This window comes from Nerophis lumbriciformis, linkage group LG39 (genome assembly GCF_033978685.3).
Source record: "Nerophis lumbriciformis linkage group LG39, RoL_Nlum_v2.1, whole genome shotgun sequence".
Lineage (NCBI taxonomy): Eukaryota > Metazoa > Chordata > Actinopteri > Syngnathiformes > Syngnathidae > Nerophis > Nerophis lumbriciformis.
Window position 1 is genome coordinate 21,722,501 of NC_084586.2, and position 14,539 is coordinate 21,737,039.

The window sequence follows — 14,539 nt, forward strand, 5'->3', positions numbered from 1 at the left end:
CTGTTTTGAACAGCTTCTTTAAGTCAACGATAAAAAAAACGGATTCGCAGTTGTGAGCTGTTCGTTTGGGGGCCCTTTTTTTTATCCACCATCTTTTGCCAAATTGCAGAATGTAAAAAAATAAATACAATTATTTAAAAAAAAATACAACTATTTTAATAATAATAAAAATGTGTAAATAAAAATGCATGCATAATACACACTCTGTACATTTATTTGGAACGTTTTCTTAAAATAAAAAAAACAAAATCAATCCCTCATTATCTATTGTCCGAACCGAATCATGTATTATAACGAGAACAACTCATTTTAGGTTGCTAAGCAACCTGGATGTAAATAAAGACAATCCTCCGTCTTTAAAATGTAAATATTTGTACACAATATTGGCGTAATATCAACATTTTCCTGCAGATGGCAGTGTAACAAATGCTAGCCCCGGGGACCACTTCCGGCAACAGTTCCCGCCGACAGCCAATGGGATGACCGCCTTTCGCCAGCACACGAACCACCCTTCAAACTAAGAGGTTCGAGGGACTCTCTTAGGCAAGATTATAGCGATTGGACCGGATGCGGGCTCTTACTTTGACACGCGCGGTTCTTCCTGTCGTGCCGTTGACGGAGAGTGTCACAGCCATGGCGGTCCCGAGTGGGAAGCAGATGTTGAGGTTCCTCTGCCAGTTGGGAGCGTTTATCTTGACCCGTTTCGGCTTTTGGAACTGCTTCTGTATGCTCATGCTGTTCGCGGAACGAGCCGAGTCCAAAAGGTAAGAAAAAAAAAACATAAAGGAGCTGTTTGGCTAAATTAGCCGGTGAGCTATCGTCGGACCGCTTAATGTGGTGCGCAAACACCTCTCGTCCATGTCGTAATTAAATGACGTCATTTAAATATTTTGAATTTAAGTATTTTATTTAATGAGTACAACATTGCTGTTTTTAACTTGTGGTTTTGTATGGTGGGTGTGTGATTGACACACCCTACAAGTTGCCCTGTAATTACTACAAATAACATTTTCTCCCATTCATCCTTGCAAAACTTTTCTTTAAATACATTTAAAAAAAACAACAACAAAAATAACAGTACAATATATATTTTTTAAGAACGAGAAATTGCAGTTTTGGTAGAAATTTAGCGTGAATGCTGAAGTGCCAAAGCCGAACTGAAATGCTAACAGGGGGCCAGATAGCATTAAGTACAAAAAAAATGAGCTAAATGGACAAAAAAAAAAAGAAAAAAAAGCTAGCTTGCTAATAGTACTATGTTAGCATGCTAAACAATAGCATGCTGACGGTTAGCATTAATCAAACACCAAAATATATGACGTTGAGTTGGATACTCAATGTTGATACAATAGACAATAAACACTTACGTAGGTATTTTTTACGTGTGAATAATATAAATACAGTCTATTATACAGCATTATTCACATGTGAATAACATAAATACAGTCTATTATACAGCGTTATTCACATGTGAATAACATAAATACAGTCTATTATACAGCATTATTCACATGTGAATAACATAAATACAGTCTATTATACAGTGTTATTCACATGTGAATAATATAAATAGTCTATTATACAGCATTATTCACATGTGAATAACATAAATACAGTCTATTATACAGCATTATTCACATGTGAATAATATAGTCTATTATATAGCATTATTCACATGTAAATAACAAATACAGTCTATTATACAGCATTATTCACATGTGAATAATATAAATACAGTCTATTATACAGCATTATTCACATGTGAATAACATAAATACAGTCTATTATACAGTGTTATTCACATGTGAATAATATAAATAGTCTATTATACAGCATTATTCACATGTGAATAACATAAATACAGTCTATTATACAGCATTATTCACATGTGAATAATATAGTCTATTATATAGCTTTATTCACATGTAAATAACAAATACAGTCTATTATACAGCATTATTCACATGTGAATAATATAAATACAGTCTATTATACAGCATTATTCACATGTGAATAACATAAATACAGTCTATTATACAGCGTTATTCACATGTGAATAATATAGTCTATTATACAGCATTATTCACATGTGAATAACATAAATACAGTCTATTATACAGCGTTATTCACATGTGAATAATATAAATACAGTCTATTATACAGCATCATTCACATGTGAATAACATAAATACAGTCTATTATACAGCATTATTCACATGTGAATAACATAAATACAGTCTATTATACAGCGTTATTCACATGTGAATAATATAAATACAGTCTATTATACAGCATTATTCCCATGTGAATAACATAAATACAGTCTATTATACAGCATTATTCACATGTGGATAACATAAACACAGTCTATTATACAGCGTTATTCACATGTGAATAATATAAATACAGTCTATTGTACAGCATTATTCACATGTGAAAAACATAAATACAGTCTATTATACAGCATTATTCACATGTGGATAACATAAACACAGTCTATTATACAGCGTTATTCACATGTGAATAATATAAGTACAGTCTATTATACAGCATTATTCACGTGAATAACAGTCTATTATACAGCATTATTCACATGTGAATAATATAAATACAGTCTATTATACAGCATTATTCACTTGTGAATAACATAAATACAGTATTATAGAGCATTATTCACATGTGAATAATATAAATACAGTCTATTATATAGCATTATTCACATGTGAATAATATAAATACAGTCTATTATACAGCATTATTCACATGTGAATAACATAAATACAGTCTATTATACAGCGTTATTCACATGTGAATAACATAAATACAGTCTATTATACAGCATTATTCACATGTGAATAACATAAATACAGTCTATTATACAGCATTATTCACATGTGAATAATATAAATACAGTCTATTATACAGCATTATTCACATGTGAATAATATAAATACAGTCTATTATACAGCATTATTCACATGTGAATAACATAAATACAGTCTATTATACAGCGTTATTCACATGTGAATAACATAAATACAGTCTATTATACAGCGTTATTCACATGTGAATAACATAAATACAGTCTATTATACAGCGTTATTCACATGTGAATAATATAAATACAGTCTATTATACAGCGTTATTCACATGTGAATAATATAAATACAGTCTATTATACAGCGTTATTCACATGTGAATAATATAAATACAGTCTATTATACAGCATTATTCACATGTGAATAACATAAATGCAGTCTATTATACAGCGTTATTCACATGTGAATAACATAAATACAGTCTATTATACAGCATTATTCACATGTGAATAACATAAATACAGTCTATTATACAGCGTTATTCACATGTGAATAACATAAATACAGTCTATTATACAGCGTTATTCACATGTGAATAATATAAATACAGTCTATTATACAGCGTTATTCACATGTGAATAATATAAATACAGTCTATTATACAGCGTTATTCACATGTGAATAATATAAATACAGTCTATTATACAGCATTATTCACATGTGAATAACATAAATACAGTCTATTATACAGCGTTATTCACATGTGAATAATATAAATACAGTCTATTATACAGCATTATTCACATGTGAATAACAGTCTATTATACAGCGTTATTCACATGTGAATAATATAAATACAGTCTATTATACAGCGTTATTCACATGTGAATAATATAAATACAGTCTATTATACAGCGTTATTCACATGTGAATAACATAAATACAGTCTATTATACAGCATTATTCACATGTGAATAATATAAATAGTCTATTATACAGCATTATTCACATGTGAATAACATAAATACAGTCTATTATACAGCATTATTCACATGTGAATAACATAAATACAGTCTATTATACAGCGTTATTCACATGTGAATAATATAAATACAGTCTATTATACAGCATTATTCACATGTGAATAATATAAATACAGTCTATTATACAGCATTATTCACATGTGAATAATATAAATACAGTCTATTATACAGCATTGTTCACATGTGAATAACATAAATACAGTCTATTATACAGCGTTATTCACATGTGAATAATATAAATACAGTCTATTATACAGCATTATTCACGTGAATAACAGTCTATTATACAGCATTATTCACGTGAATAACATAGTCTATTATACAGCATTATTCACGTGAATAACAGTCTATTATACAGCATTATTCACGTGAATAACAGTCTATTATACAGCATTATTCACGTGAATAACTGTTTATTATACAGCATTATTCACATGTGAATAACATAAATACAGTCTATTATACAGCGTTATTCACATGTGAATAATATAAATACAGTCTATTATACAGCATTATTCACATGAGAATAACATAAATACAGTCTTCTATACAGCGTTATTCACATGTGAATAATATGAATACAGTCTATTATACAGCATTATTCACATGTGAATAATATAAATAGTCTATTAGACAGCATTATTCACATGTGAATAATATAAATAGTCTATTATACAGCATTATTCACATGTGAATAACATAAATACAGTCTATTATACAGCGTTATTCACATGTGAATAATATAAATAGTCTATTATACAGCGTTATTCACATGTGAATAATATAAATACAGTCTATTATACAGCGTTATTCACATGTGAATAACATGAATACAGTCTATTATACAGCATTATTCACATGTGAATAACATAAATACAGTCTATTATACAGCATTATTCACATGTGAATAACAGTCTATTATACAGCGTTATTCACATGTGAATAATATAAATACAGTCTATTATACAGCATTATTCACATGAATAACAGTCTATTATACAGCATTATTCACATGTGAATAACATAAATACAGTCTATTATACAGCATTATTCACGTGAATAACATAAATACAGTCTATTATACAGCGTTATTCACATGTGAATAATATAAATACAGTCTATTATACAGCATTATTCACGTGAATAACATAGTCTATTATACAGCATTATTCACATGTGAATAATATAAATACAGTCTATTATACAGCGTTATTCACATGTGAATAACATGAATACAGTCTATTATACAGCATTATTCACATGTGAATAACATAAATACAGTTTATTATACAGCATTATTCACATGTGAATAATATAAATACAGTCTATTATACAGCATTATTCACATGTGAATAATATAAATACAGTCTATTATACAGCGTTATTCACATGTGAATAACATAAATACAGTCTATTATACAGCATTATTCACATGTGAATAACATAAATACAGTCTATTATACAGCATTATTCACATGTGAATAATATAAATACAGTCTATTATACAGCATTATTCACATGTGAATAACATAAATACAGTCTATTATACAGCATTATTCACATGTGAATAATATAAATACAGTATTATACAGCATTATTCACATGTGAATAACATAAATTCAGTCTATTATACAGCATTATTCACATGTGAATAATATAAATACAGTCTATTATACAGCATTATTCACATGTGAATAATATAAATACAGTCTATTATACAGCATTATTTACATGAATAACAGTCTATTATACAGCGTTATTCACATGTGAATAATATAAATACAGTCTATTATACAGCATTATTCACATGAATAACAGTCTATTATACAGCATTATTCACATGAATAACAGTCTATTATACAGCATTATTAACATGTGAATAACATAAATACAGTCTATTATACAGCGTTATTCACATGTGAATAATATAAATACAGTCTATTATACAGCATTATTCACGTGAATAACATAAATACAGTCTATTATACAGCGTTATTCACATGTGAATAATGCTGTATAATAGACTGTTATTCACGTGAATAATGCTGTATAATAGACTGTATTTATGTTATTCACATGTGAATAATATAAATACAGTCTATTATACAGCATTATTCACATGTGAATAACATACAGTCTATTATACAGCATTATTCACGTGAATAACAGTCTATTATACAGCATTATTCACATGTGAATAATATAAATACAGTCTATTATACAGCATTATTCACATGTGAATAATATAAATACATTATCCATTTACAGTCAAAAGGAACCACGACAAACAGTATTTATTTTCATATTTATCCCTGTGTTTGAAGAGAGCACAGTTTGTGTGCTCATTGTTCATAGTCGAATATCTTTGTTTTATTCATGTTTTTACCCAAGTTCAAATTGGTTGTTTCTAAATGGAGAAAGACGTCAATGTCTCTTGTTTTCATGTGAGCATTTAAGCCAATATCACCGGTCCTGAGTTTATGGAATTGTGGTCCTCAATCACAGATTTGTGATCATTTCCATTGAAAAACGGTACTACTGTGGCTCTATATTTATAGTCATGTTAATCTCTCCACACATCAACTAAGTAAATGTCTCCAAAATAATGACTATCTTGTTGTCGGCAGGAAGCCAGACATCCACGTGCCGTACCTGTACGTAGACATGGGGGCGGCGGTGCTGTGTGCCAGCTTCATGTCGTTTGGCGTGAAGAGGCGGTGGTTCGCCATGTGCGCCGCCATCCAGCTGGCCGTCAGCACGTACGCGTCCTACGCGGGCGGGCAGGTGCACTACGCCGAGTGGCTCAAGGTGATACAACTATAATGGTAAAGAGTGAAAAGGACCACAATGCAAACATGTCGCCCCCCCGCAGGTGCGCATGTATTCCAGAGCGCTCGCCATCATCGGAGGCTTCCTGGTCCTGGCCAGCGGGGCGGGGGAGGTGTACAGGCAGAAAGCACGCAGTAGGTCCCTGCAGTCCACAGGACAGATCTTCCTGGGGGTCTACCTCATCTGCATGGTGAGACCTCGGCACACCTTGAACACTTCCACAAGTCTTGCATGGATTGACTTCGCAGGTCTTCAAATGTAGAACTGCGCCTCTTCTCGGTTCAGGATTCTCTCCCCTACATGTTTATTTTCCCTCCTGTAAAATGTCAATGTTATTTTTTAACAACATAGAAGTGGTTTGAGAGCTAAATGAATGAGTGCTAAAAAAAAGTGCTGCAGCTATAAATCCAGCAGAGGGCGCTGTTTCACAAGTTAATGTATTAAAAGTTAAAGTTAAAGTACCAATGATTGTCACACACACACTAGGTGTGGCGAGATTATTCTCTGCATTTGACCCATCACCCTTGATCACCCCCTGGGAGGTGAGGGGAGCAGTGGGCAGCAGCGGTGGCTGCGCCCGGGAATCATTTTGGTGATTACTGTACTATATTGTAGGATTGTCATTGTCCTCATTTCAATGCCTTTCATAACTGACACACACACACATATATATATATATATATATATATATATATATATACACATATTCATATATATATATATATATATACGTATGTATACATCTATATAAACGTATACATATACGTGTATGTATATATATATATATATACATATTCATATATATACACGTATGTATACATCTACATAAACGTATACATACATATATGTATATATATACATATTCATATATATACACGTATGTATACATCTATATAAACGTATACATATATATATACACATATTCATATATATACACGTATGTATACATCTACATAAACGTATACATAAATATATATATGTATACGTTTATGTAGATGTATACATACGTGTATATATATGAATATGTGTATATATATATATATATGTATACGTTTATGTAGATGTATACATACGTGTATATATATGAATATGTGTATATATATATATATATGTATACATTTATGTAGATGTATACATACGTGTATATATATGAATATGTATATATATATATATATATATGTATACGAGAAGGTGGACCACTTTAAACTAGATGGTGGGCCTCGGTAAACGAGATGATGGTGGGCCTCGGTAAACGAGATGATGGGCCTCCATAAACGAGATGGTGGGCCAAATTAAACGAGATGGTGGGCCACCTTAAACTAGATGGTGGGCCTCTGTAAACGAGATGATGGTGGGCCTTTGTAAACGAGATGGTCGGTCACGTTAAACGAGATGGTGGGCCAAATTAAACAAGATGGTGGGTCTCCTTAAATGAGATTGTGGGCCAAATTAAACGAGATGGTTGGTCTCCTTAAACGAAATGGTCAGCCACTTTAAACGAGATGGTGGGCCTTTGTAAACGAGATGGTCGGTCTCCTTAAACGATATGGTGGGCCAAATTAAACGAGATGGTGGGTCTCCTTAAATGAGATGGTGGGCCACCTTAAACGAGATGGTGGGCCAAATTAAACGAGATGGTGGGCCATTTTAAACTAGATGGTGGGCCACTTTAAACTAGATGGTGGGCCTCAGTAAACGAGATGATGGTGGGCCTTTGTAAACGAGATGGTCGGCCAAATTAAACAAGATGGTGGGTCTCCTTAAACGAGATGGTGGGCCTCCATAAATGAGATGGTGGGCCGAATTAAACAAGATGGTGGGCCTCCGTAAACGAGATGATGGTGGGCCTTTGTAAACGAGATGGTCGGTCTCCTTAAACGATATGGTGGGCCAAATTAAACGAGATGGTGGGTCTCCTTAAATGAGATGGTGGGCCATTTTAAACTAGATGGTGGGCCTCGGTAAACGAGATGATGGTGGGCCTTTGTAAACGAGATGGTCGGCCAAATTAAACGAGATGGTGGGTCTCCTTAAATGAGATGGTGGGCCTCCTTAAACAAGATTGTTGGTCTCCTTAAACGAAATGGTCAGCCACATTAAACGAGATGGTGGGCCTCCTTAAACAAGATTGTTGGTCTCCTTAAACGAAATGGTCAGCCACATTAACCGAGATGGTGGGCCTCCGTAAACAAAATGGTCAGCCACTTTAAACGAGATGGTGGGCCTTTGTAAACGAGATGGTGGGCCAAATTAAACGAGATGGTCGGTCTCAAACGATATGGTGGGCCAAATTAAACGAGATGGTGGGCCTCCGTAAACGAGATGATGGTGGGCCTTTGTAAACAAGATGGTCGGCCACATTAAACGAGATGGTGGGCCTCCTTAAACGAAATGGTCAGCCACATTAAACGAGATGGTGGGCCTCCGTAAACAAGATTGTTGGTCTCCTTAAACGAAATGGTCAGCAACATTAAACGAGATGGTGGGCCTCCGTAAACGAAATGGTCAGCCACTTTAAACGAGATGGTGGGCCTTTGTAAACGAGATGGTGGGCCAAATTAAACGAGATGGTCGGTCTCAAACGATATGGTGGGCCAAATTAAACGAGATGGTCGGCCAAATTAAACGAGATGGTGGGTCTGCTTAAATGAGATGGTGGGCCAAATTAAATGAGATGGTGGGCCTCCTTAAACAAGATTGTTGGTCTCCTTAAACGAAATGGTCAGCCACTTTAAACGAGATGGTGGGCCTCCTTAAACAAGATTGTTGGTCTCCTTAAACGAAATGGTCAGCCACATTAAACGAGATGGTGGGCCTCCTTAAACAAGATTGTTGGTCTCCTTAAACGAAATGGTCAGCCACATTAAACGAGATGGTGGGCCTCCGTAAACGAAATGGTCAGCCACTTTAAACGAGATGGTGGGCCTTTGTAAACGAGATGGTGGGCCAAATTAAACGAGATGGTCGGTCTCAAACGATATGGTGGGCCAAATTAAACGAGATGGTGGGCCTCCATAAACGAGATGGTGGGTCACTTTAAACTAGATGGTGGGCCTTTGTAAACGAGATGGTGGGCCAAATTAAACGAGATGGTGGGCCTCCATAAACGAGATGGTGGGCCTCCTTAAACGAGATGGTGGGCCTTTGTAAACGATATGGTGGGCCAAATTAAACGAGATGGTCGGCCAAATTAAACGAGATGGTGGGCCAAATTAAACGAGATGGTCGGCCAAATTAAACGAGATGGTGGGTCTCCTTAAATGAGATGGTGGGCCAAATTAAACGAGATGGTGGGCCTCCTTAAACAAGATTGTTGGTCTCCTTAAACGAAATGGTCAGCCACATTAAACGAGATGGTGGGCCTCCTTAAACAAGATTGTTGGTCTCCTTAAACGAAATGGTCAGCCACATTAAACGAGATGGTGGGCCTCCGTAAACGAAATGGTCAGCCACTTTAAACGAGATGGTGGGCCTTTGTAAACGAGATGGTGGGCCAAATTAAACGAGATGGTCGGTCTCAAACGATATGGTGGGCCAAATTAAACGAGATGGTGGGCCAATTTAAACTAGATGGTGGGCCTCTGTAAACGAGATGATGGTGGGCCTTTGTAAATGAGATGGTGGGCCACATTAAACGAAATGGTGGGCCTCCATAAACGATATGGTGGGCCTCGTTAAACTAGATGGTGGGCCTCCGTAAACGAGATGATGGTGGGCCTCTGTCAATCCGATGATGGGCCTCCTTAAACGAGATGGTGGCCCCAATTAAACAATGTGGCAGGCCACTTAATGGACGTGGCGGGCCAGATTAGATGAAGTGGCGGCTGATATCAAATGACGCCACAGGTCACCTTAAAGACATGACGGGTGACATTGATAACATAGCAAGCCATTACATTGACAGTGGGCCACATTAAATGATGTGATTTAGTATATGAGAAATAGACGTTTTTTGGCTTTTTTCTTGATGTAAAGTGTGACAATAGCAAGGATGTAAGCTGACCGCAGTACCTTTGGCGTCCACCAGGTGTACTCTCTGCAGCACAGCCAGGAGGACAGGCTGGCCTACCTGGACCACATCTGGGGGGGCGAGCTGGCCCTGGTCCTGCTGGAGGTCACGCTGGGCGCGCTGGCCCTGGCCTTCCTGTCGGGCTGCTACGTGCGGCAGGCGGCTCAGGTCCTGGCCACCGTCCTGCCGCTCCTCATCCTGCTCACCGACGGCAACCTGAGCTACTGGCACCACACGCGCAAGGTGGAGTTCTGGAACCAGATGAAGCTCATCGGACACAACGTGGGCATCTTTGGCGCCGTGCTCATCCTGGCCACCGACGGCTGATCTTTTTATTACTGGAACTGTGCTGTAAATATCCTGCCGCTTTTTATACGTGTGTTAGTTTCATGTCATTAAAAGGAACTCATTCAATATTTGTGTACTTTCTATCATTTAAATAAGCTTGATTGAGGTCATAAATCCATCAGATTTTTACAGTGTTTGGCCTAAATGAAGCATTTTTAAGCATAGCTAAATGAACCAAAAATATCAATACTACTGCAGTATTTTCATGACACTGTTTAGTATCGTGGCTGCTGATTGGCTCTCCCTCAGGCAGCATGTCCAACATAAAGTATATATTGATATATGAATTATTATTAACACTTTTATGAGTGGTCGCCTTTTGGGTTCCCGAGACCTTTAGTGTGATTTCTTTTTTTTAACTAGAATTGTTCAAAAATATCGAATTAAAATCAACATTATTCATTTTTGACCTACTTAAGGCTATTTTGAGAAATGGTTTCAGGAAATTTTTTGTGTTTAAAAAATAAAAAACGGTTTTCTTTAAAAACATTTTTTAAATAATATAAAATAAAAAAAGTGAAGTTGATCAATAAATTTGTTTTGAAAGTGAAAAAAATATTTTCACCATTTTGGGGGGCCTTTTAAATTCTTTTTTTTTTTTTTTAAACAGTCATTGTTTAAAAAAAATAATGTAATAAAAGCAACATTATTAATTTTTGACCTACTTAAGGCTCCAACTACTTTACATCTATTTTGAGAAATGGTTTCAGGAAATTTTTTGTGTTTAAAAAATAAAAAACGGTTTTCTTTAAAAACATTTTTTTTATAAAATAAAATAAAAAAAAAGTGAAGTTGATCAATAAATTTGTTTTGAAAGTGAAACAAATATTTTCACCAATTTGGGGGGCCTTTTAAATTTTTTTTTTTTTTTTTTAAAACAGTCATTGTTCAAAATATAATGAATTAAAAGCAACATTATTCATTTTTGACCTACTTAAGTCTCCAACTACTTTACATCAATTTTGAGAAAAGGTTTCAGAAAATATAGCATATTTTGTGTTTAAAAAATAAAAACCTGTTTTCTTTGAAAACTTTTTGTAAAAAATTTAAAAAAAAAAGTGAAGTTGATCAATAAATTTGTTTTGAAAGTGAAAGAAATATTTTCACCATTTTGGGGGGCCTTTTCAATCAGTCATTGTTCAAAATATAATTAATTAAAAGCAACATTATTCATTTTTGACCTACTTAAGTCTCCAACTACTTTACATCAATTTTGAGAAAAGGTTTCAGAAAATATAGCATATTTTGTGTTTAAAAAATAAAAAACGGTTTTCTTTGAAAGCTTTTTATAAAAAAAAAAAAAAAAGTGAATTTGATCAATAGATTTGTTTTGAAAGTGAAAAAAAATATTTTTACCATTTTGGGGGGCCTTTTAAATCCTTTTTTTTTTAAACAGTCATTGTTAAAAAAAAAAAGTAATAAAAGCAACATTATTAATTTTTGACCTACTTAAGTTTCCAACTACTTTACATCTATTTTGAGAAATGGTTTCAGGAAATATAACTTATTTTTTGTTTTAAAAAAAAAAACGTTTCCTTCGAAAACATTTTTTTATAAGAAAAAAAAAAAAAAAAAAAAGTGAAGTTGATCAATAAATTTGTTTTGAAAGTGAAACAAATATTTTCACCATTTTGGGGGGCCTTTTAATTTTTATTTTTTTTTAAACAGTCATTGTTCAAAAAATAATGTAATAAAAGCAACATTATTAATTTTTGACCTACTTAAGTCTCCAACTACTTTACATCTATTTTGAGAAATGGTTTCAGGAAATGTTTTGTGTTTAAAAAATAAAAAACGGTTTTCTTTAAAAACATTTTTTTTATAAAATAAAAAAAAAAAAAAGTGAAGTTGATCAATAAATTTGTTTTGAAAGTGAAACAAATATTTTCACCATTTTGGGGGGCCTTTTAAATTCTTTTTTTTTTTTTTTTTAAACAGTCATTGTTCAAAACAAATAATGTAATAAAAGCCACATTATTAATTTTTGACCTACTTAAGTCTCCAACTACTTTACATCTATTTTGAGAAATGTTTTCAGGACATTTGTGTTTAAAAAATAAAAAACGGTTTTCTTTAAAAACATTTTTTTATAAAATAAAATAAAAAAGTGAAGTTGATCAATAAATTTGTTTTGAAAGTGAAAAAAATATTTTCACCATTTTGGGGGGCCTTTTAAATTCTTTTTTCTTAAAACAGTCATTGTTAAAAAAAAAAAATGTAATAAAAGCAACATTATTAATTTTTGACCTACTTAAGGCTCCAACTACTTTACATCTATTTTGAGAAATGGTTTCAGGAAATTTTTTGTGTTTAAAAAATAAAAAACGGTTTTCTTTAAAAACATTTTTTTTATAAAATAAAATTAAAAAAAAGTGAAGTTGATCAATAAATTTGTTTTGAAAGTGAAACAAATATTTTCACCATTTGGGGGGGCCTTTTAAATTTTTTTTTTTTTTTTTTTAAAAACAGTCATTGTTCAAAATATAATGAATTAAAAGCAACATTATTCATTTTTGACCTACTTAAGTCTCCAACTACTTTACATCAATTTTGAGAAAAGGTTTCAGAAAATATAGCATATTTTGTGTTTAAAAAATAAAAAACGGTTTTCTTTGAAAACTTTTTATAAAAAAAAAAAGAAAAAAAAGTGAAGTTGATCAATAGATTTGTTTTGAAAGTGAAAAAATTTTTTTTTTATCATTTTGGGGGGCCTTTTAAATCCTTTTTTTTTTTTTAAACAGTCATTGTTCAAAAAAAAATAATGTAATAAAAGCAACATTATTAATTTTTGACCTACTTAAGTCTCCAACTACTTTACATCTATTTTGAGAAATGGTTTCAGGAAATATAACTTATTTTTTGTTAAAAAAAAAAAAAAACGTTTCCTTCGAAAACATTTTTTTATTAAAAAAAAGAAAGAAAAAAAAAGTGAAGTTGATCAATAGATTTGTTTTGAAAGTGAATTTTTATTTTTTTTTACCATTATGGGGGGCCTTTTAAATATTTTTTTTTTTAAAACAGTCATTGTTCAAAAAATAATGAATTAAAAGCAACGTTAGAAATGATTGACCTTGTTAAAACTTCTATTACTATACATCTAATATTTAATTTTCAATTTTGGGGGGGAAATATTGGATAATTTTAGTTTTTGCCTTAAAAAACTAAAATAAAAAAGGCATAAAACAGATCTTGAGTTAATCTATAGATATTTCATTGCTTAAAATAATTTCAAAAAATATATAGGACTTATTTTGACCAATTTACTGACCTTTAACATTCACCACAATTTAGAAGAGTTGAGATGGTTAATAGTACTGTGAAAATATAATTAATCAGAAATTGATTGAAGGAACCAATTAAGGGATTATTGTGCAGTAGAACCTCCATAAATGTAACACTTTTGAGGTCAGGTGGGAGTTTTGATAAAAGCTGGTTAAAAATGTCCCTTTTTGCGCTTAAAACCTGTTTTTGTCCTTTTTAGGCCTTTCAAA

General features: G+C 32.9%; 1 protein-coding gene across 1 annotated transcript; it reads left to right on the top strand.

The window, feature by feature from the left end:
• The first annotated feature begins 474 nt into the window (after nucleotides 1–474).
• Nucleotides 475–11,114, top strand: tmem101 (transmembrane protein 101). Its single transcript, XM_061931829.1, has 4 exons — nucleotides 475–764; nucleotides 6,490–6,670; nucleotides 6,735–6,881; nucleotides 10,719–11,114. The coding sequence occupies exons 1-4, from the start codon at nucleotides 568–570 to the stop codon at nucleotides 11,025–11,027; spliced, it is 834 nt and encodes a 277-aa protein (XP_061787813.1). The 5' UTR covers nucleotides 475–567; the 3' UTR covers nucleotides 11,028–11,114.
• Nucleotides 11,115–14,539: the final 3,425 nt, after the last annotated feature.

What these genes read in the sequence shown, in the direction of transcription:
- tmem101 (XM_061931829.1), top strand. Translation starts at nt 568, where the DNA reads ATGCGGGCTCTTACTTTGACACGCGCGGTTCTTCCTGTCGTGCCGTTG. An exon ending in GAACGAGCCGAGTCCAAAAG is followed by an intron (nt 765 to 6,489) that starts GTAAGAAAAAAA and finishes TGTTGTCGGCAG; the next exon opens with GAAGCCAGACATCCACGTGC. An exon ending in GGGTCTACCTCATCTGCATG is followed by an intron (nt 6,882 to 10,718) that starts GTGAGACCTCGG and finishes GGCGTCCACCAG; the next exon opens with GTGTACTCTCTGCAGCACAG.